At 55.0% G+C, this 24,718-nt stretch overlaps 1 protein-coding gene across 1 annotated transcript; it reads left to right on the top strand.

The window, feature by feature from the left end:
* Nucleotides 1-5,188: 5,188 nt before the first annotated feature.
* On the top strand, nucleotides 5,189-24,718 carry TNS4 (tensin 4). The gene is made up of 13 exons (XM_052785432.1): nucleotides 5,189-5,300; nucleotides 11,907-12,538; nucleotides 16,625-17,069; nucleotides 17,280-17,710; nucleotides 18,597-18,683; nucleotides 19,212-19,331; nucleotides 19,619-19,711; nucleotides 20,067-20,144; nucleotides 20,596-20,667; nucleotides 21,871-22,039; nucleotides 22,583-22,651; nucleotides 22,916-22,942; nucleotides 23,510-24,718. Exons 2-13 carry the CDS (start codon nucleotides 12,028-12,030, stop codon nucleotides 23,637-23,639), a joined length of 2,232 nt encoding a protein of 743 aa, XP_052641392.1. The 5' UTR covers nucleotides 5,189-5,300; nucleotides 11,907-12,027; the 3' UTR covers nucleotides 23,640-24,718.

Below are 24,718 nucleotides of genomic sequence, written 5' to 3'. Positions count from 1 at the left end.
TGCCCGTGCAGGGCAGCAGCAGGACCTCATCTTATTTTGTTGACGTCAGTGGTTTTCCCCTCACCGGCTGCTGAAGCCGTCACACCACCCAGCATGTGCAGACAGATACATGGAGCTCTGCTGCAACCCAACCCGTGCCTCTGACGCGCTCCAGGCCATAGCGGTTGCTTTTCGATTCCCTCCTGCACAGACACAGATATCTGTCAGCTCGGGGTGTGCAGGACGGAGGGAGCTGGTCCTGTCCCTCTCCCAGCTCGCGGCTGTCTCTGACTCCCACCAATGCTCCCGGGCACTGCGTGGCTTCCACGGAGGCTTCCACTTTCAGTCTACGAAAATCTTAACTGTAAGGTCTAGAAAACAAAAGGTTCCTTTTTCACTAAGAGGAGGCTGATTAACATTCCCTCAGGGGAACCGAAAGGCCTCGTCACTGTTCTGAGTAAATGCATTTTGTTATTCCAAGGAAGGGTGACTCACCTGGCGGAGGCTTCGGAAGCGGTGAGGTCTCTGCAGCACGCACGTGGCGGTTAAAACGAGCCCTGCAGTAACGGGGTTTAGCAGAGGTGTGAAGGGCTGCCTCCTGCCCCAGCGTGTACCCAGCATCAGTCTGTCCTCAGCCTCCTCCGCTGGGCAGCTCACACCATAACGAATGTTGTTGAACGCTTCAGGCTCAGTGTTGCCGAACAGTGCTAGATGCTGTGCCCGCATGCTCCTGTGCCAAAAGAAGGGGCTGGTTTGGCTCAGGGTGTCCCTGGGGGTGTTTGGAGGTGGCAGCAGGACCTAGTTCCAGACCTCGGTGGATACTCGTGTTCCTCTCCCCTGCCCCGTGCCACTTGGCAGGCTGGTCGAGGTCCAGTCAAGTACAAAGCAGGTCAGGCATCCCTCAAAGGTTCCCCTGGGAGCTGCCTGGACTTGCTCTGTTTGTAACAGTTGTGCCATCAATCCTAGGGAGGTCATAGCCCTCTCTGGCTTTTTCAGGTAGGTATTTCAGCGCTTATCATGTTTTCTTCATTTCTGAAGGCCCCGGAGGAGGGAGGAAAGGTAGAAGGGTGAAGAGGAGGAGGGAGGCGGATAGCAGCACTCTGCTTCCTGCCCAGATTCACTGCTCGGTCGACTTCCCGCACCACTTTTGATGTGTTGGGCATGGTGCCACTTCACTTCTCGTGTGTCAGACTTCTGCAAGGTTTTCTGGAGCCGGTGGGGGGGGGGGGGGTGGTCTCAGTGCGTAACACAGGACACAGGGCAGAGCATTCCCAAGGAACAATCGGGCAGAGCAGCTGCTTGGGACAGCTCACGAATTTTATTTGTTCTTTTTTAGCTGTCAGATTAATACTTTGTCTTTTATGAGCACATCCTGGGTAGGGCCATGCTCGGAGAAATCTGCTCTGCACAGACAGGTCCATTTTAGTTAAGAAAAGAGACAGAGGAGCTATCAGCAGAGATGGTCACAGAGGATTCTGCCACTGATGCTGCCAAGGGGTGTTCCTGGGGTGAAGAAGGACCTGGAGGATGGTGCCTTGTTCCAGCCCTTCTGCATGGCCTGATCATTTCAGCCCAAGGCCCCCTCCACCTTGCCCCCCGCCCTGGCCTGAAGCCCTCAGAGCCACTCCGTGGCTTCCCTCCAGTTACACAAGAAACAAATCAGTTCCAAGCAGAGATGACACCGGGAGATTTTTTAACGTTTTCTCCTCATTTGCACAGGTGCATTCGAGGGAAGCACTCCCAAGTCTTATTCATAACCCATATTTGTTCCTCTGAAAACACTCTTTTATGTTGGGTCAGATCATTGATATCTGTGTGTTTATTTTGCTCAAATTCCAGAATCAAGTAACCATGCATTTACAAAACCTACATGATGCTGACTATATGGCTATCTGCCCCTCTTGTTCTTGAAATAAATTTTCATTCTTTATTTTTGCAGCCTGCTTCTGTTGGGAAGGTCGATCTGTTCTGCAAACAGCCCCTGCACATCTTGCTGTTACTGGCACTGCTCTGTTTTGCCAGTGATCCTGCCCCGAGCCAGCAGCAGCCCAAAGGTGGGCTGCAGTGGGCCCAGGAGGAAAGGGTTTCCTCCAACCAGTCCTATGGCTGCTCTGGTTTTCCTTGGCCATCTCCAGCTACCAGCTGTGACCAGAGTGCAATCCCCCAACCAGTCTCCCACTCCTGATTTCCCTGTGCTCTCCTGGGGACAAAAAAGTGGCATTTACTGGCAGCTAACCGCCTATCCCATTCCACCTTGGAGGACTTGCACTACCATGGTCTTACCCACCTGCACAACTGTAGAACTATTTACAGAGTCTAGGGATATGTTGTTTGCTGGAGTACAGAGGTATTTTGTTTGCTAATAATGTTTGGGGCCTTCAGGGTGGGAAAATCCAGCATGACGCAGAGGCTTGTTCGTGGTGGGATTTTTCGCTTCAGTGTAAGTACACCCGCACAGTTGACTGGTGTGTGGTTCCCACAGACATTGCTGCTTAAATACAAAACATCCTCAGTAAATTCAGCTTAACCCGGGTTGTAATTGGGATAACAGAGCCCTAATGCAAGCAGATTTTTACACCTGTGCAACACAGGAGGTGGCTAGTGATCCATCGGGGCAGGGCAAAATACCCCGCTGTGTTGACAAGCCCTCTGTGCACCTCGTTAACTTTTTCCCATTAATCTTCCACGCATACAGAGAGCGCAAAGATGTAATGGCTTGGCAAAAGAGCCACTGAACATCTTGGCTTCACTGCAAAACCAGCAAAGTCAAAGCCAAAGGAAAATGGTGGTTTTTTTCTGAGGGGTCTTGCAATATTTCCACGCGTCAGCATTTGGGGAGGAGTTTGACAGTACTGCAACAAACAAGCCTTTTTCTATAGCAACTGGCCCCTCCAGGACATCTCCGCATGCCTTACACAATGCAAATGGAAAAGCACTGAGACGTGAATGTCTGTGCTGCAGATTGAAAGCAACATTAAAAAAGCAACACAGGATTTCAATTTGGCTTTATAAGTGCCAATAGCAGTAACAATCCAATACCCACTGAAAAAGAATTGCATCACTCTCGGACAGGGAGGCCTTTTCAAGCCCGGGGCAAACGGGACGGGATGTTAAAACACAGCAAACAGCTTGGCATTTATTTATGTACTGCTGAGCAAGTTAATGTTAGTGAAAGGTGTCAGTGCAATGGAAGCGCCTTCTTTTGTGGACGCCAGCCCAGCACTGCAGTCAGGTTTGATCTGATCACCACCTTCTTTCAAATGAGGCATGAACCAGCCGCTGGCTGGAGCTGGGGCAGTGGGACAGGGTGCTCCAGCGCAGGGTCGCTCTTGGATGTGCACACCCACGTGCCATTTTCCCAAAGTTGGTGCTTAGCCCTGAATAACACATTTTATCCTGCTGACACAGGGTTGAGCTTACCAGGGTTGCAAACCCCGTAGAAGAACATCGTCAAAGCCTGGGTGTGCTCCGAGCGCAGGCTGCAAACGATGGGACCAGAGCGTAGAGGCACCTTGTTCTACTGCCAGAACCCTTCCTCTCCCCCCACGGCCCTGGCACTTTTTCTTCCCACACTGTCTGTAGCTGCTGCAGCCGGCGCAGTCCTCTATAACTGCCCGAGCATCCTGCCAGAGATAAGATGCTCAGCTCAGGGGACCTAATGCAGATCATGGTTCCCCAGCATTACTCCCCGTCTGCTCCCTCCAGCTGGAGTCTCGCACTGGTGATGTGTGTGCAGTAATAGCGATACTGAATGTCCTCCAGGTTATAAGTGCTGTCTGTCAGGTACCTCCTCAGTGGTGAATTTTACCAGCCAGGAAAAAGGAAAGCTGCTGGGAGATCACTCCCCACTGCAGTCTTCGCAGCCGTTACAGAAGGAAATGGTCTGTGCTGGCAGTGTGAAACACTGTTTACCCAGGGATGTAAGGAAAGGAAAAAACAACTGCTGATAATAAATTAAAACGTTGGAAAGATTGTAAAGTGAGATCAAGGAATTTAAAGGAAGTGAGTTTATATGGTGTATTTCCTGATAAAATCGGACATTTCAAAGCGTCCCTTAGCAGTGTGGCAATGTTGCGGTAAGCCAAAAGCATTTATGGGCAGCACAATAGGCAGTTCCCTGAAAAAGGGGTATTTCAGATATATGATATTAAAGGTTGCTGCATGGCTCTGTGCCCATTGAAACTGGAAGAAACCCTTGAGCCAAAACGTACAGCAATCCAGAAAGACATTTGGGGATTATTTATTATCCATTCCCAATGTGGGAATGCTACATGCAGCAGTCAGGCCTGACTGCTCTGGGCTGGACACTGTGCAAACACGAGTTAGAGACACAGTCGCCTTTAAACATGTTCTTTAACCTGCTCCCTGTAATACACCAGTCAGATAATTGTGCTGAGGGTGTGGGCAGACCTGGGTCTTTTTTTAGATCAGGCCAGAGCAGCCTCCGAAGTCTAGAGCCGCCCTTTAGCCAGACGTGATGGGAGATCATTTCTTTCCCTTTGCACTGAATTAAACCAATCTCTCTTGCTAATGCAGCACTTCTGCCACCGAGGCAGTGGCAAAGGGCCAGGCTGTGACCTCTTAAACCGCTCCTTCCGACAACAGCTCTGTCGGTACCCTCTGCACCAGGAAGCAACAGATACTCTGGAGAGGAGCAGAGAGAAACCATTATTCCGACGCTCCAGCAGGAAAGGAGAGAGTCGTGTGCTTTTTGTTCCCTCTTCATTTATTTTCACAGCCTACAGCTGCTGTTTGGAGGGCGAGGCTGAAGCACGGTCCCTGTCTGTTCTCCCTCCACGAGCGGCGAGGGGGCCCTTGCCATGGCTGAGTGTTGGTTTTTGGGCTCCTGCTGAGCCATGTGGGATCGCAGGGGCAGAGCACGGTCCTGGCCTTTGGCAGCTGTAGCATCAAATCCTCAGCTGCTCCAAGCAGAGTCACCTTGCTCTGCACCAGCTGAAAGTCATCCTCCTGAGCAGCTCGGCTGAGTTAGCTCCCAGCCTTCAGCCATCCCGTGCCAGCCTGCTTTGGAGGCAGCCTGGTCTCTTGCCAGCTCAGCGCTGCTCCGGGTTGTATCCCGGCATCTGGGTCTTCCCTCTTGCATCACACCTGGCCTGAGCGCGGCTGCACCCTGCGCACGGAGGGGCGGCGAGCAAAGCTCAGCCCAGGTGGGAGGGACTGGGCTCCTGTTAAATCCAAGGCTCCCAGAGGACTGAGTCCTTGCACAGACTCACCCTTGCGCTGGTTTTATGAGCTCAAGGTGCTGTTGGAGGTGTTGCAGAAAGAGCGGTGTGCAGGAGCGGGGACGAGCAGCTGCAGCTCAGGTACCTGCTGAGTGCTGATTTCAAAGGCCGTCTCTGCCTTTCCCCTGTCTCTTTCAAGTCCTTTTTTTCCTTCAATCCTCCACGCTAATGTTATTCGCAGTTTGTATGGGTTCCTCTCTTCCATCACTTCTCTTTCTTCTGCTACTGCTTTGCATTTAGCTGGTGATTATTCTTGTGCCTTGGGATAAATCTGCTGCAGAGATCTCAAATAAGCCAAGACATGGTTGTTCCTGCCTGAACAATACTGCCGGCTGGCAGAGAAACCAAGTGATGTTTATCCTGGGTGGGGAAGGCTGCTGGATGTTCTGTGAGAAATGGCATGGGATTATGCTTATTGCTCAGGCTAAGGTTTTGGACTTTTCTCAGTAGTCTATGGGTTTTATTTTATTAGCAATTACCTTTCTTACTCACCTTGAGTTTGAAGCCTATTTAAGATTTCCAGTGATGTTTGTTGACTGTGCATCTGTACAAGTGGTGTGAGATGCTTCATTCACTCTGCCTGAAGAGAATCCAGCCTGTAGAAATGAGGCTGTGATCGTGTGTCTCTGTGTGTGCACCCTGCTTTTCAGTGGGAGGCTGCGGTGTGGTGAAGTGTTGAGAGTTCAAGGCAATAAAAATGCCACGTGGTAGCATGAAGTGTGACTAGCTGGAGGCTGTGGTTTGTGTAGAGCTCGGCAGGAAAATCGGCTAGCTGTGCATTAGTCGAGGTTATTTGGTACCGCTGTACTTTCTTAAGCTGCTGACAGTCAGGAAGGTCAAAGCATCGTGACTCAGGTCAGTATCAAGAGATGCTGTGAAACCAAAACCAAGGTCCTGAGGATCCATCCTTGCATAAGAGGAGAGCAGAGCATCAGGATGATTGCGTGGAAAGCTGTGCAACCAGGGGTCCATAGAGGAGCACTGCAGATACATCTGCCTACACAGGCAGTGTGTTGGCAGGAAGGTGGAGGTCTGAGGAGGGGAGGAAGAGTACCTAGTCCCACCTTGTGCTGTTTGTCCCTTGGACCCAAGAGAAGAGCAGGGACCATGGTCTGCTGCTTCACAAGGTTTCGAGCCCTGGGGTGCAGTGCTGTACACTCAAAGGGACGTGCACGGGGGAGTGCAGATGTACAGAGTCCTTCTGAAATGTTTAGAGTCTGCAGAGCCCTCTGTGCAGCAGCTCCCCTCCTCTCCCTTCCGTTGGCACCTCTGAAATGCAGGGAAACAGCCTCTCTTACGCTGCAGCTTCCATTGTAATAATACTGACTAATGCAGTCCCACAAGGGGACAGAGGTGAGATGTGCCCATGGTGTCAGAAGGGAAAAATCCAGGCTGGTGCTTGTCAGTGTGTCTAGAAAGTCTCACATTCCTGTAACTCATCTCAAACATTCCTAGGATTGGCTACTTTAGTCTAGTTTTGGACAGACACCCTCGTCTAAAGATGCTCTCCTTGCTGCCCCCTCCCTGATCTTCCCGTGTCCACTGCTCACCCTGCGAAGAGCTGGAGGGAAAACCCTCCTGGCTGCGCTGGGACCTCTCCTGTGCACGGGGGACCAGGCTCTGCTGCTCGTCTCGTACCCGGAGAAGCTCTTGCCAAAGGGGAGAGTGCCATCCTGGGAAAGGAAAAGGGAGCATGGCAGCGGGAGGGAGAGTTATCTGAGTAGCAATTTCGACATTACTAATAACCCTCCTCATCCAAAGCCCTGGAGACCCTTTCAAAAGTCTGAAATATTGCTAAAAAAGCAATGCATTGGGGCTGTTCGCAGAGGGATCACTGTGGGAGGATGGCTTCTGCCGCCGAACGCTGACGGGTTGCGTTGGAGTGCTTCTCACTGCCCCAGCAAAAAGTCCTCTTTTGGCAATGGTCACACAGATGCTGCCCCGCCGCAGGGCTCCAGGGGCTGATCAAATACCGAGAGTTAGCGATGCTGTCTGGGATTTCATAAAGGCTTCTTCTTGCTGCTGAACTTTCTAATTATTCTTGTTTGAGCAAGGAGGGAGGCGGCTTTGTCTGACAGTCACCCTTCTCCCCCCAGACGCTGGGAGGGCTGCTCCTCCTCAGGCACCAGCTGCCTCATGCTCCAGGTGCCGGACCCCCCTCCGTAGCTGGAGGTATATTAATATTTGCTATGTGATACTGCTGCGCTCTCTGCTCTGCAGGCAAAACACAGCATAACCATGGGAACTTTCTTCCTCAACCTCATCAGCATGCCCTGCTAATCTAGGCAAGTCATCCCACAGCCCTCGCAGTGATTAAGCTGAGTGTAATGAGCTCTGTAAATCCTGGGTGTCCCAGCAGTTTCTTCTGGGTGTCCCAGCAGTTCCTTCTGCTCTTCCTGGTGAGGGGATAAGTAACAGACTTGTCATCGGGAGCATCCCAGGGCTCATGTTGCAAGGAAAAACAACCCAGACTTGGCAGCCGGCTTTGCTGTTTTGGGGTCTTTGCGCAGACAGGGAACAAGCCTGTGTCCCGGCTCGTATGTCTTAGCTCCAAATAACCGCGCTGGGACGTTCAGAGCTCTGCATGTGCAGCTGCCAGGCCAAGCTGAGAGGCAGCGCTTTCGGCATTGCCGTTACCTCGCCTGATCTGCTGAAGCCTGCGCCGAGCTGGGGGTCCGCACCGAGCTCGCCGTGCTCCAGCAGACGAAGCCAGGATGCGTCCCTGCAACGGAGGGACTTTGCTCCACGCGGGGTCCGCAGGGCTCGGTCCGCGTCCACGTGGCGGTTGCAGCCTGGCTGGGCTGGGCTGTGCCTGGCGGCTTTGGGAAGGGTGTGCAGGCAGTTCCCGATCAGCCGGGGTGTGCCTGGCACAGCCCTGGCCCAAGGGCACCCTGCTTCTCCCACCACCGCCCAGGAGGTACCCCGCAGCCCTCCGAACTCAGCACCCTACCTCCTGCCTCGGCTCTCCGCAGCCCCACGTGGGTGCTGCGGCTCCGGTCCCAGTCCCGACGCCCCGAGCCCAGCTCCTTTTCGTGCTGGGGGCGGGGAGGTACCTGCCAAGCTGGGCTGGAGGTGGAGGGGAGGACTGGGGTTACTGGGCTGACCTGCAACTCCTGCCTCACTGAGCCAGCTGCCTCACCAAGAGCCTTTGTAAGTGTGCCTGTCTGCATCCAAAATCTGTGACTTGTCCCCTTCATCTCAGGGGGAATTCTGTTCCGTAGTCTGTTTCCAGGAGCAGAAACTCTGTAATTTCCAGTCTAGATGTGTTTGTGGCCAGCTTATTTCCATTTCTTCTTGCGCTCGCCTTGTCTTAGTTTAAACAACAGTGCTCCTTCCCCCAGTGTTTCTGTACAGCCAGTAAATCCTCCCAGGCTCGGTTAAGCCAGCCAGCCAAGCCCTGTAAGGCATGTCTGCAGTGCCTGGGTTACCTCTGCCAGGGCTGCGATGCTTCTGTTGCAGAGCTTGCTCTGCTGCCGCTGCTGCCGGAGGGAAGGGCATCGCACCTCGTGGCACGGCACAGATGTGCCGTCAGCTTCGCTGTGCGATACGGGCTCCCTGCCCGCGCTCGTGGTCTTGGGCTCCAGCCCGGCCCCTCTTCCCTGCCCGGGGGACAGAGCTGGATGCTGCCCGGCCTTTGCTGGGGCTGTGCACAAGGGCACTGCTATTTCTGATTGCTCTTGGAAAGTCCTGATGTCTGTAGGCAGCGTTTGTCTTTCTCATGGCTGCACCACGCTGGTGGCTAATAGCCACCTTCTGATTAACCTCCTTCGCCCGAGCCCTTCTCCCCCTTTGTGGCTCCAAGCAGCAGAGCCTGCAGCTGAGGCTCAAAATTCTTGTGAGGAGCCTGGGAGACCTCTCACTTTAACCCAGAGAAGGGACGGGAGGAGAGATGAGGTTTGGAGGCTAATTCTGGCAGCATCAGGCACGAGAAAGATTAAAAACCCGGGGCAGGAGTACAAGAGAGGAGGGAAGCTGTTGCGTGCATGCTCCTGGAACCCCCTGACAGTCCTGGTTCATGCATACTGCACGTTATTTCTGTACCTACTTAAATTAAAACCAGCCTTGTCTTGTGGACGCTGACTGGAGCCAGGCAGTTCTTCTCCCCAGGGGAGAATCCAATTTTCACTCCATCTAGCTTGTGTTTTTGACCTGGAATGACTCCTCTTTTTATATTTAACAAACGTTCCCTCCAAGCCCTGTACCGAGCTGCACTTCTCATGGCGGTGCCTGCGGCGTCATGGCACATACATGCTCCAGGGCAGGAAACCCGAAGCGGGCAGACCGCTTACCCGTGATCCGGCTGAGCGCACGGCAGAGCCGTGCCGTGACTGGATCAGAGGCGACGCGAGCTCTGCGGGCAGAGCCCGGGCACGGCACGGCACGGCCAGCCAAGCTGGCCGGTGGGAAAGGGGAACTCGGGTCCCAGCCCCCTTCTGCATCCTCCGTGCCTTGGGCTTTGGGTGCAGAAATGCTGAGGAAAAGCAACGCGCAGGTGCTGGGAAGGCACCGCAGGCTGTGCAGCTGCTGGGCTGTGTCACTGCTGCGGTCGCAGGAGGGACCCCACCACGTGCAGCCCGGGCATCTCGCCCGCCTGCCCCCCGAGCCTGGGGAGCAGCTACCCTGAAGTCCAGTTTTTCCCATCCGTTTTCCGATAGATCCCTTCACAGCTGGCCCTCCGTAGGGGTAACCTGTTCCGGACTCTCTCCATCTCCCGTCGGGGCTGGGACAGACCTGGCTTGCAGAGCGCAGCCCCAAATGCCTGGAGGTGCAGCTGGGGCTGCATGTCTTTCCTGTCTGTAGTATTAATCAGTCAGTTGTTACAATTCAGAGATGTCATGTGCCTGTCTAATTCGCAACTAAAGGCGCAACAGCTGCTTTCCAGAGGTGCTTTGCTTTCCAGAGGTGCTTTACTTTCCACAGCACAGGTCTTGGTGTAGGACACATCCTTGCTCCTGAGCCCTTCTTACAGACCAGCCTGCCAGTCCTGTAAATAAAATCTATCAGAGGCTCAGGAGACGCAGTGGGGTCCAGGCTGAGAGGAAGCTAAATGGGTTTGAAGTATTTATGCACTTCTGCAGTCCTTAAAAACCTCTCCTAGCTCTTTCAAGAGCGTTAACTGGTGTGACTCATGATCCATAGCTGTGTCGAGTGCCGTACGCCGTGAGCAGCAGCAGACAGCAGCAATGTTTTGCTTCTAATTCGCTCATCTTCATGAGTCTGTGCTATTCTGGGTGTCTCTTCAGCAAGAGGAGAGACTTCTTCAGGGTCATATAATTCGAGGGCAAAGCTGACCTGTTTTGAGCCATCTCCATAACAGCTCTCAACACCCTGCATGGCAATTAGTCACCGCTTACCAGACATGACGTACCGCGCCAGCCCAGCACTCCTGCCCTCGCCCACGGGGCTTTGTGGACTGGCTGCCTGAGAGCAACGTGTCTCTTTCTTAATCCTGTGACTCCATAGTTAATCAATCTGAGATAGGTGAGTAAATAAGCCAGTCATTCAAGGCTGATGCAGGAAAGGACAAACATTTTAATAAGTGTAGCTCACTGTTTGTATGTATTACGCACCAGATCCACACAGGGTATGGAGGAGGGAGCCCTGAGCTGTAGGATTAACTCCTGTCAGCAAGCCTTTCGCTCTGACTTTCCAGACATCCCGTGGTCCCCATGGGTGCTGCCCTCCCCGAGGACCAGAGAGGACAGGCACGTTCCCGTGCAGCCGGAGCAGTATGGGCATGAGGAATGTGCTTGGCTTTGATGTCCCCAAGCACCGAGATGTTGGGTTTTGGCTGCCACAGTGGGTACGGAGGGAGGCAGGCTTATTTTCCTCATCCGGAGAGAAGTGAGCGAGGTTCCCCCAGTGCGTTTGGTGGCAGTGAGTTTTGCCGAACAGCAGCTCCCACCGTGCCGGCGTGCAGAGGAGCACGAGGGAGAGCAGCAGCTGGGGGGACCCCACTTGTTTGCTGATGCAGTTGGACGACTTCCCCACCTCCAGACGGTGTCCTGAGACCTTGTGCCCAGAATCCCCAAGGGAAGCCTACCTTCTGCCGTGGGTTTTTTTTAATGGCAAATTAAAAAATACTTTCTCTCTAAAGCGAAGCCAGAGAGTATTCAAAATTTAATAGCAATCGGATTCCTAGAGCAACGCCTTGACTGAGAAAGCAGCCACATACACAGGCTTCCAGGGCTCAGCTCACGTTGTACCAGCAAAATAAACCCTCAGATTAAATGTACACCCACTCACGGAACATTGCTCTGGCAGGCAGCTCCGTCTCTCCGGCCCACTGCAAGTCTACCCTGCATGGCTCTGGGCTCGCTGTCTGCCATTGCCTCTCCGGGTGGCTCCCGAGGGTCAGGGTCCCACGCAAAAGTTGTTAGAGTGATGCTTCATTTCATTCTTAACCAAGAAAATAAGCTCTGTGCAAATAAAGGAGAATGTACTTTTTAGGCCTTTGAATCCTGAAAAGCTGTTGCAAATTAATCCTCCTTGCACTTGCCCAGATGCACAGTGGCACCGGGAGCAGAGGCTGGAGGGGGGTGGAAAAGCAATACAGGATGACTTGTTTTCTTATGAGCTGAATTCCAGCTTTGCACTCCAAATCCCCGTTTTTATAGACTTTTCCGCTGAAGTCTGCTCCTGCCCGGGGCATGCCTGTGTAACCGCTCCTCTCTCTGCATTCCTTAGATTCTTCTTCCGCTTGAGACGCTGGATTGAAGAAGGGGTCTGAGGTCCCTGGTGGAGAAAGGGAGGCGAGGAGGAGGAGGTTTCCCTTGGACTCTAAGCCGTCAAACCAGAAAACCAAACCATGTCACAGGTCATACAAAACCACGTGTTGCGTGTTGGACAGACCGTGTGTGTTTCCTCACAGGAGGAAAGCAAGAGCTTGCACCCGGCAGGGTACCCGGGCTGCTCCGCGCTGCCGATGAAGTACGCCTACTACTCAACGGAGGGCTGGGCTGACCCGTCCACGATGGTGCACGCCAACGCACGCCTTCTTCCCGGCGGAGGGCTGTACGGAGCCCACCCCGTGTTTGAGCATGTGGCTGCTCACGCGCAGGGGAAGGGGCAGCAGGATACCTCTTTGGAGAGACCCACCACCCCGTATCAGCCAAAGGAGGAGGAGGACGCCGGCAAGGATCCTGAGGCTCACCTGGTGTCTCCTACCTTGGACATATCAATAGAGAGTCTCAACCAGCTGATCCTAGAAATCGATCCGACCTTTCAGCCACTGACATGCAAGCCGGTGAAGGATGCGATCCAACCTGCTTCTCAGGGTGACACTGCTGCCACCAAGAAACAACATCCAGAGGCAATAGGTGAGGCAAAAGGAGCTGGTCGTGCGGTGGAGCCAGTGCAGCTCAGACCTAGTGAAAACCATCTGCAAGAGGCAGAGTGAAAGTCCAGGGCAGAGAGGTTGGCCACACACCAGCCCCCGGGGGCAGGACGAGGTCCTGTGCTCCTGTGAAGGGTTGGAAATGGGCATCAGTGACGTCCCCCGCCATCCCCAGTGGGATCAGCGTGGGATACTGTCTCCTGACATCAGGGCTTCATATAAAGGACTGTGTGTCCAGGCTCTCTGCCTGACTCACGTGCTTAGGTGGCCCTGGTCTGATCACTTTTGAAATGTCTCGTGTCCAGCTAGCTCAAAAGGATCCAAAAGAAAGCAGGGAGAACAGCCTTTAATTCAACCTGATGTTTGTTTCCCTGCGTTTGGAGAAAACATTTCTCATTAGAAACGGGACTTGTAGCTCTCAGAAAACTCCTAATCCAAGTAATTACCATCAGTGCCTAGAGACAGGCACTGACCTCTAGATGTGATGTGCAGCCTGTGCTTACCCTTGCAGCAGAGCCCCAGTTCTAGCAAAGGGCAGTGGAGCCTTTCCCAGGGTCATACTTGACCTGTGGAAGCACAAGGGTTTGAAGCCAGATTTCCAAAGCCCTGGGCTAAGGTACTGATCGTTACACAACCATCCCATTTAAATGTTCCCAATCATTTTGCCAGGGAAATTCTTTTTCCAGGGCTTGTGCGCTCCTCCAGCAGCATACCTGGCATACACAAGGCAGAACATCACCAGCACATACCAACCCCCTCTTTCTGCTCTCATGCCTGGGTGCCTTACGTGAACCCTTTTGCAACACCTCCCTGTCATCCCGGTGATCCAAAGCTCTGCTGGGTGTGCTGCTTCTGATCCAAGCTCTCTTGCCTGTGGCTCTTTTGCAGCGTTAGCTGCTCAACACACCGTGCACAGGGTAACACCAGCAGACAGCATGTTCCACGCTGCTGCAAGCGTTCTGGTGTGCCGGAGGACAGATCTGTGATGTGTTAAGGTGCCTGAAGATACAGTCTCACTGCTTCTGAAAAGCCTTATTGCCTATCCGTGTCTTTAGATACAGAAATACCTTGAAAATCTGTCCCCAGGCCTCTTTCCAGAGGAAGGTCAAATGAGAGGATGTTAAAGGTATGAAAAAAATTCAGTTCTCCCTGAGCCCTCGTGCAAACATCTGCATGAGGAACGTGGGGTTGGAGGAGGATGAGGTGTGTGTCTGCAAGTGCACTGAACTGCAGCCCTGGCAGGTGTGAGGGTCCCGATGCTCCAACAGAGCCGGAGTCAGGCAGCGCAGGGGCCGGAGCGGCACGAGCACGCCGTGGGGCTTGGGCGATTCTGGAGCAGACAGCATCCCTGCTTCCCGCTGGGGTCGACCGGGGTGGCCTTGCAGATAAAAAACCGTGACAAAGGGCGAGTTCAGCTCTTGGCTCCTCAGCCTAGTGGCATTCAGATGCCTCTCTTTCAGGCACCACGCAAGGGCTGGAGTCCTGAGCAGCTCAGCAGGTAACGTGCTAGTGGTTTTGAAAATCTGGCTCCAAGTGTGGAATGGAACATCTGGAAATCTGGCCCTGAATTCAGTGGGAAAAACCTCACTTCAGCTTTCATTTTCGTGTAACAGCTCTTCTTTTTCACACAAACTTCCTACTGCTGCACAGCATCCCTGTTCACCCACCTCCTCCTGCTCCGGCCGTGCGACCTGTGCACGCATCGCTGCTCCCATCTCATGCCAGCTGGCCCCGTGGAAATGCTCCCATTAGGCTCCTGCCTCCCTTTCCTCCCCTCGGCTGTGCAGGGGAGGGCTGCACAGGGCCCCATTGCACTTTCTGAATGATTTCCACACCCCTACTTTTTGCCTAAGGTGTAAGTTCCCTACAAGCACGGTGACTCGATGTGAGGGCTGGCAGGAGACTGATGGTGCCCAGAGTCCGTGAGAGGGTCTTGTTCTTGTCTAATGGAAACCACGAGGTGAGCTCTTAACATAACGGATGCTGTAGCAATAGGAGACACGTTCATGAGAGTCACTAACTCCCTCTGGTACTTGATTGTTTCTGGAGGAGAGGAGACCACCTCGGCTTGCGTGACAGCTGGGCTCCCTGTCTGTGGCACTTTTGCCACTCCTTGATGCTGAAAAACTCACCAAGGTCTTGAGCAAATATTTGAGGTTTAACCACACCTGATAAGCAGAAGCAAAGGCAGAAAAGTAGGAGGCAAAAGGCCTCGTTAGCCCAGCACACAGATGCTTTTCAGTTATTACTTTAAAGGACAATTAAAATCCCCATTTCTTTTCCCCTTTTGAGGGAGACACTGACAAAAAGCATCTGGCTGAGAGCTTGCTGTAAGGGTTTGCACACTGATACCACAACCATGTGGCCCCGGAGCCTTTCCGAGGACGGGCTTTGGAGGAGCTGCTGCTGGCTGCCAGTGGCAGTAAGGGTGTGGAGGGAGAAGGCTGCGGTCCTGGCTCCTTCCCTGTGCGTGGTCCAGCTGCGTCCCCACTGGGGACCAGCCCTTCTGGCTTACCCGGCGCCTCCTCGGCGGCTCTCCGCTGGCCGTGCCGATGCAATCCCGCGCTGGGATCAGCGTAGAGAAGTGGCTCAGAGAGTAACTTTTGTACAGACTTGTGCTTTTCCTGCTCGTCAAGCTTTATGCCCCAGAGGGCTGGTTGTTCCTTGCAGTAAACAGGGGCTGCAGTGCTTGGCAGTCTGGAGCCAGCTGCTCTGCCCCAGCCAGCTACCCTCACCAGCAGGTCCCGGGGCAGGAACGAGGCACATAACATCGACAGCCAGGGAGCTCAGGGCTGTTAAGAGCAGTTTTCATTGCCGTAGCAAAAAGGTTTTTCTCTCTCCAAGAAACACCTTTAAGAAGGGGAACTTTCCTGAACTCCATGGTAGGGCAAGAACCAGGAGCTGGAAACAGAGCGGGGCACGTTCAGACAAGAAAGAAAGGAGGTGCACGCTTCTAGCAGTGGAGGTGATTAACCACGGGAACAGCTTCCCTGGGGAGGTGATGAATTCGCCATCGCTGCAAGCCCTTAAATCAAGTCTGAGTGTCTCTTGCTAAAAGGCGTCTTCTAGCTCAGCCAGGAATTGTCCTTGTTCAAGGAAGGCGGTGACTAACGAGCATCAGACACCTGGGGAGCCAGGTACCCCCTTGTCCTGGCCGTGAGGTTTCACTGAAGGTCTTGGAGCAAGCGATGCTCTGTGAGATGTGTTACCATATAAGTAATGGCAAGGAAAGGAGCTAGGAGACGCCTTGCCGGCCCCGAGCAGGAATGGAAGAGCAGGAAGAAACCCACAGCAGGACACGGGCACAGAAACTGCCTTGGGAATTATTTCTCTAAAGAGACTTGTGCAGGATGGGAGAAGGGAAGGGAGAGCCACCGGCCCCTGCCCTGGGCTGTGCGCTTGCAGCTGACGTGGCCGGTCCCATCGCTGATGCCTAGAGCCTTGTAACTGCCCTCGTCCCGCGTGGCTTCCCTCTGCCTCCGGCTCCACAGCGCGGTGCGGATGGTGCGGATGTCCATCCATGCCTGGGGGCCGGGTGACGTCCCCCGTGCTCCTCCGCCCAGCCAGCTCAGAGGGTGCGCAGGGCCACGTGCCTGCTGCCGTGGGCACCCTCCGAACCTGATGTCATCCCCGGGGGGAGCAGCCAGATGTTTTTCTCTTGAGTCAGGTACAAACAGAGAGGCTGCTGGAGAAAACACCCGCCTCTCGCCGCAGGTCTCGGCAAGCACCGGCTGTGCAATGCTGGCGAGGGGGTTCTGTGCAGTCAGACATGACCGTGTGTAACCCCTTTTCCCTGGGAGCCCGCCAGCGCTGGGGTGGGTCACTGGGGCTCGGTGTCTGTGAAGAAATCAGCCCTCATAGGGTCTTAACAAAGGCCAGTGTTGGGTGACGGGGGGGGCTCCCTGCAGAGCCCCGGGGTCCTCCCCTGGGCCCAGCAGCCCTGCAGGGCATGCAAACTGGAGCCAAAATTAATAGCAAGAAGAACAGAGACGCGTATCCCCCACGGAGCTTAGCTAATGATCCTGACTCAAACACTGAATTAGTAACGACCTCCTCTTTCTTCCTGCAGACATTAAATACATAGAGATGACGCCAGGCAGAGCCACGTGTCCCGAGCTGCTGCAGGGTTCCCCCAGCCCCTCGGGTACACCCTTCTCGAGGTCCCCCCAGGGCAACGGCTTCCTGCCCCAAAAAGGGGGACTCAGGGGCAACTACAGCACCAGTGGCAGCGTGGTTTTCTCGAGCCCACCCGGACCCACGAGCCCCCGCTCGGGCACCTCGAGCTGCGCTGCCTCCCCGACCTGCAGCAAAGCATCCGAGTGCATCGCTGTCCCCCGGCAGTGCACGGCCGGCCAGACGGACAGCATCTCCTACGGTCCCGGGGCTCTCAGCACCTCCCCGGGCTTCGACAATTTGCTGAAGCCCATGCACATGGTGAGGGCCCAGCAGAGGAGCAGCTGGGTCTCCCTGCTCTCCACGAGCCCCGGCTCGGACACCAGTTACATCCTTGGAAGGTAAATGCCGCCTCGTGTCCCAGTCTCGGGCTGACGATGGGGATGGAAGGGCCGTGGGGCGGTTACCCCAAGTCCCGCTATCCAAGACCCCCTTCCTCAGGCTGGGAGTCGATGGTCCGCAGGGCTGGCCCAGTCTCTGGGGTGGGCTGTGCATCGCACCCCGGCTAAACCGCCCCGCTGATCTCCTTCTGCTCTGTCTCCCTCTTGCAGCAGCACCCACTCACTCCACAACGACGACTCGGACGCTCACCCCTCCGCCTGCCGCTCCGCCGACTGCCCGTCCCCTGCCAGCTCCCTGGGCAGCCCCTGCCCACCTTCCCCGAGCATCGGGTCTCACTCGGGAGAAGCTTTTGGCCTGAGTCCCCACCAGCCCAGAGCAGCCTGCTCCACCAAAGCCAACACCTCCCTGTCCCAGAAGGGACAGGCCAGCAGCTGCCCCCCCTCCATCCTCAACTCCGCAGCCGACATCCCAGTGCTGCTGGTGAACGGGTGCCTGGAACAAGGAGATGCATCTCCCAGGCTGGCCAAAGCCCCCCAAGCCTCTGTCAAGCAGACCCCCCCTCCCAGCTGCAGCCCAGCCTCAAGGCTCGGTAGCCTGAACAACGCGCTGTCGGCACCAGCGCTCTCCTGCGTCTCGGACAGTAAGTCACCTCCCTGCCATAGGGCAGGTCGGCGGGGGGGGAAGGAGCTGTAGACCCCAACAGTTGCCAGGAAAGGGGGGCGAACACCATTTCCTACTCTGGTTTATCTGTGGGTTATAGACGTGAAGGACAGGAGGTCCTTGCTGGAGCTGGAGACCCTCGCCGTCTCTGCACAGCGTTGCAGGGCTCTGCGGTGGTCTCCAGGTCTTTGCTTGATGACCCTGCATTAGCCATGGCGTTTGGCCCACCAGGGTCCTGGGGCACGTGCTGAGCAGGCAGAAACGCTCTGGTCCCCTCAAGGAGACGCAGATGCACTTATTTATAGCACCTGAGAGTGAGAACCATAATTCTGTCATTTCATACTTGTTTGTGGGCCCAGAACGGGTGGGGAGGAGGGGTTAGGGTTCCAGTTTGCTCTGGAGGACATCTAAAGATACCAGAGTTTATAAGGTCCCTCATTCAAGGGTAAACAATAGGGCTATTGTTCTCTGGAGAAGATTAGCAGAGGCAGCTCTTGGGGCAGAGGGTTTTAATTGGGATTCTTATGGGAATAGCAGGAGAGCTTTGTGGGTCAGGTCCTCAGCTGCTGTAAATCCCCATGGTCCAGTGGACTTGTGCAGGGTTGGGCAGACTGGCACTGCTGGGGAATTCCATGTGCTGCCTCTCTGCGCTCCATCGCAGCCTGCCAAGAGAGATAATTACGTGGAGAATGAGTTATTCTGAGGAGTAGGAAGGAAGCTCTGTTCAAAAGGACTGAAAAAAACCTTCAACCCTGGCCAGCCTGAAAAAGAAATATCTTTGCTAGGGCTCTGTCCTGCTCAGTGATGTCTGCTGTGAAGGTCTTTCAGGTCCCTCGCTGGCCTTGACACCCTAAGATCTCTTGCAGGTCCCCTCAGGGCTGGGCAGCCGACCATGAAGTTTGTGATGGACACATCGAAATACTGGTTCAAGCCGAGCATAACCAGGGACCAAGGTAAGGCAGCAAGCATCTCTGCTGGGATAACCCGCCTCAGACTTGCTGGAGTTCGCCTCCCCGCAGCACCTCAGTCCAGCTTTTGCCCGTGCTGAGCTCCTGTGGGGACTCAGTGATGGCAATTCAAAGCATACTGGGGGCTGACGGGCATGGAGAGACCCTCTCACAGGTCTAAGGGGAAGGCTCAGAAACACGGGCTGCGCCACGGCCCCTCTGTCCCCTCCCTTCAAGTCCAGCAAAGCTGCTCCTGCCTCTGACTGTGCTGCTACTCATCATGGCCAGGGCAGGGGCTGACTCTGCCCTGGGGACCGCAGGGACCCGTGGGACCGAGCCGGGGCCCCTCGGTCTGCAGAGGCAGTGCAGTCAGTACCCGCACAAGGGACGTGCGCGTCCTCAGCAAACGCTCCCGAGTATTTCTCGCTGCTGCCAAGGAACAACTCCCCGCGAGAGCATCGGCCGGATGCAAAACGCAACGTGGGGAGGTTCCACCTGTTTTGCTTGGCTGAGCCTCTGCCTGTGCTTTGACAGCAATCCAGCTGCTGAAGGACAAGGAGCCAGGCACGTTCGTTGTGCGGGACAGCACGTCATACCGGGGGTCTTTTGGACTGGCAATGAAGGTTCCCGTCTCTCCATCCGCCAGCCAGACAGGTACAGGGACTCGCTCGGAAAGGTGGGGTTTGTTTCAAGGATTTAACTGAAAGCAGGCAAACTAAAGCGAGCTGAGAAGCCGCAGGACTGGTTGTGTGATGGATGCTGGCAGCGGGGTCTGTGCCTGCCCATCCCACCCCTGCACGGGGGCTGGCACCATGCTCTCCGTGCAGAGCAGAAGCTCCGGTGGATGCCCTGGGATGGGGCCCCGGGGTGGGCAGGGGAGGGCAGGGGCAAACCAGCGGCACTTATGCCGGTGCTGACGCTGTCTTCCGTCCCGTTTACAGGCGATGAGAGCAGTGACCTCGTCCGGCACTTCCTCATCGAGTCGTCTGCCAAAGGGGTGCACCTGAAAGGAGCCAGAGAGGAGCTGTATTTCGGTAAGGACGGTGCCATTGCCCGCAGCAGCCCTGGCAGCCCCAGGACCTGTTTCCAAAAGGCCGCTCGAAGCACGGGCCAGGACCCTGCAGTGAGTGTGTTGGCCCGGGGGCCCTCCAGCCCCCGGCTCCTGCCCTCACTTCTCTGCCAGTGAGACTGTGGTAGTAGTCTCCAAAGCAGGAACATGGGGTGGGGGTCGGAAAACCCACGTTTGTCGCTGTGAGGCCCCAAATAGTCCAGCTTAGCCCCCCCTTCCCTCCTTCTGAGCTCCCTGGGACACTGTTGCGGGACCAGAGGCGTGTGGATGGAAGGTGTCAGGCCCCCGGGTCCCCCCCGACTCCCGGTTCTGTGTTGCAGGGAGCCTCTCTGCCTTCGTGTATCAGCACGCCATCACCCCGCTGGCACTGCCCTGCAAGCTGAGCATCCCCACCCGAGGTAGGTGTCCGGGGCAGGAGAGATGCTCCGAGCGGTCCCTCCTGCCGGTCTGGGGAGGTGGGCACGGTCCTGCAGTGAGGAGGGGGCTGAACCACCCGGGTGCCCCTGCACCGGGGCTGATTGCCCTGGCTGTGGGTGGAGGAGAAACCTGCAAGAGCTGACTTGAGTACGAAACGGTGGTGACTTGCTTCTGCTGGGGATGGAGGGTGGTCAGCAAAGCAGCGGGGAGCAGGAGACCACTGAGGGTGGGCAAGGAAAGGAGGGGTGGGGAGATCAGGGATGAACAGAGCAAGGAGAGGGAGATGGAGGACGATTAAATTAATTACCGCAATTTAAGCGGTCCTGGGCCTTTGGGCCTCTTGTGAGATAAGGAGTCACCACCCACTGCAAAGTGGTGACCCAGAGCAGCCTGAACTGTGGCATCAGTGCCTCCTGCTTGTTGTTCGTGCAGATCTTGCTGATGGAGAAGATAGCCCTGACTGCGCTCCAGAATCCACGCTATCCCTCCTGAAGAAAACTGCTGGTGAGGAAAGGAGCAGGCTGCTGTCACCAGGGGACAGTCGAGCTGGCAATAGCTAGAGCTCTGGCCATGCCCCCATGCTTTGGGCTTTAGTCCTTACCTATCAAACACCAGGCTCTATTTTTTTATGTCATCCGTTCTGACACCATTCGCAGCAGAAGCTGAAAAGCCAGCGCGGTCTTTGGAGCTGTGCAAAGCTGCAGGTCACCCCAGTGCATCTGTGGGTGCCGGTGCGATGTCCCCCTCCTGGCTTTATCACCAGGCTGAAGATACTTGCAGGTTTTCTTTGCATCCTCAGATCATGGGCCTGCAAGGGAACCTGATATTTTTAAAGAAAGGAGACTTTTGGCCCTCACGATGGTGAAGTAAAGCTTGAAAAGACAGTTCTTGAGGTCACAAGGCTGATAAAAGACCCACATTTTTAAATAGCCCCTGATTTTTAAGCCTCTCTCCTGAATGGCTTCTATCAGTGTTGAACTGGTGGGTACTGAACATCTGGAGTTTCTAGGAGAGGGATGGGGCGGCCGGGGGCTGGTTAAATTGCTGAGGGACCTTATGGGAGACGCATGGAAACAGCACAGCAGGACAGGGAAGGGTCTTTGCTTCTCTTCCACACCTGGGTGCCCCCAGCCTGGGTGCAGCGGTGGGTGGGCTCCAGGTGAGAGCAGAGAGTGATGGGTGGGAAACCGCACAGATGGGTCACGGCGCAGTCAGGGGAGTCGGGAACTGCTTTGTTTTGCTGGAAATTCTGAAACATAAGTTGGCAAGCTGAAAAGTTTAGTTTGACCCAGAACAGGCCTTTAAACAGCTCAATCAGCCTGAAATGTCATGTTTTAGGTTGGCCTTCAGCCGTTAGCTGGCTTGGGGTATTTCTGCTTTTCATTAAAGGAAATATGCAATAAACAGAAAAAAAATCAAAATGTGACATTTAGAAACCGGAAATTAAATATTTTGACTTTAAAACAATTAGTGCAAAGAATTAACGTAAACCAAAATAATTTTGCGAAGAATTTCTGAGTCACCAAGTCTTTAATTTCCATCAGAACAAATCTGACCTACGTACGTGCGTCCGGTTCTGCAGGATGATGCCTGGGACCCGGCCCTGGACCCGGCCCCGCTGTGCTCGGTGCTGTACACGCTCAGCGCAGCGAGCCGCCGGCGTGCTGCGTGCCCCGTGCTGAGCCGGGCTCTGTGCTGTCCTTGCAGTGTGCAACGTCTTGTACCTCAACTCGGTGAGCATGGAGACGCTCGCAGGAGCACCGGCCATCCAGAAAGCCATCTCCTCCACCTTCGAGCTGGAGACACTGCCCACACCCACCCTCGTCCACTTCAGAGTGACGGAGCAGGGAGTCACGCTGACGGACATCCAGAGGAAGTAAGAGCCGCTGGGGACGGTCGGGACGGGGCTGTGGGGCTGCTGCCACGGCCAGGGGCTCACCAGTGGCAAGGCGCAGGGGAGAGCGAAATGGCTGATGGAAACGCAGCTCGCCCGTGACCGCCCAGCTCTCTTGCTGCCTCTCAGCCTGCCAACGTGCTGATCTGCAGCACGTCAAGAAAAACTGGCCTGCTAGGACAAATCCGTGTTGCAATCCAGGGATGGACTTGACCCCTTCTGTTACAGCACAGGACGTGATGCTGCTTTACGCGAAGTTAGTGGCAACATCTCAAGAGTGGGAGGCGGGAGCCGGCTGAACCCAAGAGCTGCCTGCGCTTTGCCAGCTGCCTGCCTGGAGGCAGCCCCGGGGAGCGGGACCCCCACACCCGCCGTCCCCCACACCCCCTGTCTCCCACACCCCCCATTCCCCAGCAGCCACAACAGTTCGAGCAAGGCTTGAATTTGCAAATGCCTGTTTCTCCCACCAGCTCTGCCGGGGCACTTTCCTCCTCTAATGCCATGCTCTCCTCCTCCCCCCCACAGGGTGTTTTTCAGGCGACACTACCCCTTGGCTGCCATCAGGTTTTGCGGGATGGATCCTGAGAACAGAAAGTGAGTTATCAGCCACTTTGGGGGCTGAGGGCGTCCGTGCCGGTCGGAGCCGCCGCGCGGTGCTCCCTTCCCTGTGGTTCCCAGCACAGCTCCGCTGCTCCTGTCTCTGCGCTGCTTAAAATCCCAAATCCCAACCACCGGCTGTGCAGCCCCTGCCCCAGGCTTAAGACGCTGTGTTTAGCTAAATATACACCTTGACTTTGCAGCTGATGGAATGAGTTAAATATCAGTCTTTGAGCAAATCCAATTCTGTTCTTCCCTCAGGTGGCAGAAGTACTGCAAGTCCTCAAGGTAAGACCTGCGTGGGGACCTCCGGCAGCCGAAGCACGCCGGTGGAAACCTGGGGGGGAGATGCTGCTTTGGCCCAGCCTTGCCTCTCCAGCGGGTGCATTGCAAAGCTTTGCAGAGCAGCAAAGAATCAAAGCTTTAAAAATGAAGAGGGGATGCGATAAAAGTTAACATGGTGGCAGGATGAGACGTGGGACAGATGGGTGAAACTACGGGGGGGTTTGCTCTGTGGGTTTTGATGAGAGGCTTGGCTAAGCCCAATTCTCCGCATCCCCTCATGTAGAAAGACCCCGTCCAAATCCGTCAGCCTTCCCAGTGACTCGCTTGCTCTGGGCTCAGGAAGTGAGTTTATATCTGGCTCTACCTTGCATTCAAGAAACTTTTCACAGCTGGGGAAGCCTTGCCAGAAACACTTCTGCCGGCTGTTTTGCTTCCAAGTAAACGTGATTGGGGAGCGGGCCAAGGTGGAATTGCTGGAACCAGGATTTTGCTTTGTGGCTGGGGCTAGTTTAAGCGTATTCCTTTGGATTCCTGGATGCAAACTGAGTAAGTCTCTCTCCTTTTTCAAAGAATCTTTGGGTTCGTGGCCAAAAGCCAGACAGATTCGGAGAACCTCTGTCACCTGTTTGCAGAGTACGACACTGTGCAGCCAGCGTCGCTTGTCATCGACCTTCTCTGCAAGCTCCTGCCAGGCCCGTAGAGGACAGAAACCCTGGGACGGCTCAGGGTTGGCAGCTGCCCACACGCCGCTGAGCTTTTACTGCTCACCTTTTCCTGCTTCTGGGTTGCATTTTGGCAACAGCTCGTATTTATATTTTTTTGTTACGTCCCATCATGTCAAGAGTCTCAGTTAAAGATTTTGTGCTCTGGTGGGATGAGATGTTCCTCTGAGACCCTCCGCGGGGCATCGCGGGGCAGCGCTCGCCGCGGTGGCCGGCACAGGACGGCTGCCCACAGGGAGCTGTGCCGGGCTGGGAGCGGAGCTGCGGGACGGGAGCTGTGCTCACCGTACGGAACCGCCACCTCCCTCACCTGGCACGCACCGTTCGCTTTGCTCTAGAGGACTGAGATACTCTGGCTGAGATTTGTACCGGCAGCAGGGGTGCCTGCGCTTGGGGTGTCCAAGCCGAGGCATGTTTGGTGGAGCTGAGCTCCCACCTTTGGGGACTCAGCCCTACGCCCCCCCCAATGCCACGGGAGGGGAGGTCTGGTGCAGGCGGGGGGGGGGACTCACCTCCCTGAGGATAGACCAGCACCAGGAGGCAGTTTAGCAAATCAGAGCGTATAAAATCACTAGGCCCTGCTGAAAAATCCTGCTTTCCTCAAAGAGCAAGAAGCATCGAAAGGCAGAAATGTCAAAGCAGCGTACTTTTGCCTGGTGCTGGTAAATTCTCCTGCCCTTTTTTGCAAAGTGGGGTTACAGGCTAGCTCAACCTCCAGGCATCACAGCGAGCTGAGAAATAAATGTTGACATTTTCATGACAGTAAAACATTGGGTTTTTGGAAATGACTTGCATGAATTTGGGCCAGATCCTCAGATGACGTAAATTGGCGCAGCCTTGTGGAAGTCAGTGCTGCCATGATTTACACCAGCTGAAGATTCAGCTCTTGCTGTAATCTCAGGGTGGAATAGAGCGGCTCCGAGTCCACCATACAGTCGTCTCCCTTAGCACTTGCTTATCTGGTGCCTGTACGTTGTTTTAATTTTGGACCCCGTGCTAACAAACCCTGCTTAGGGGTATTTTCAATAAAGCAGTGCATCGTTTCTCTCGCCACAAA

This window comes from Harpia harpyja, chromosome 4, assembly GCF_026419915.1.
Source record: "Harpia harpyja isolate bHarHar1 chromosome 4, bHarHar1 primary haplotype, whole genome shotgun sequence".
Taxonomy (NCBI): Eukaryota; Metazoa; Chordata; class Aves; order Accipitriformes; family Accipitridae; genus Harpia; species Harpia harpyja.
Note: the sequence above shows the minus strand (reverse complement) of the source record. Positions and strands in the feature narration are given on the sequence as shown.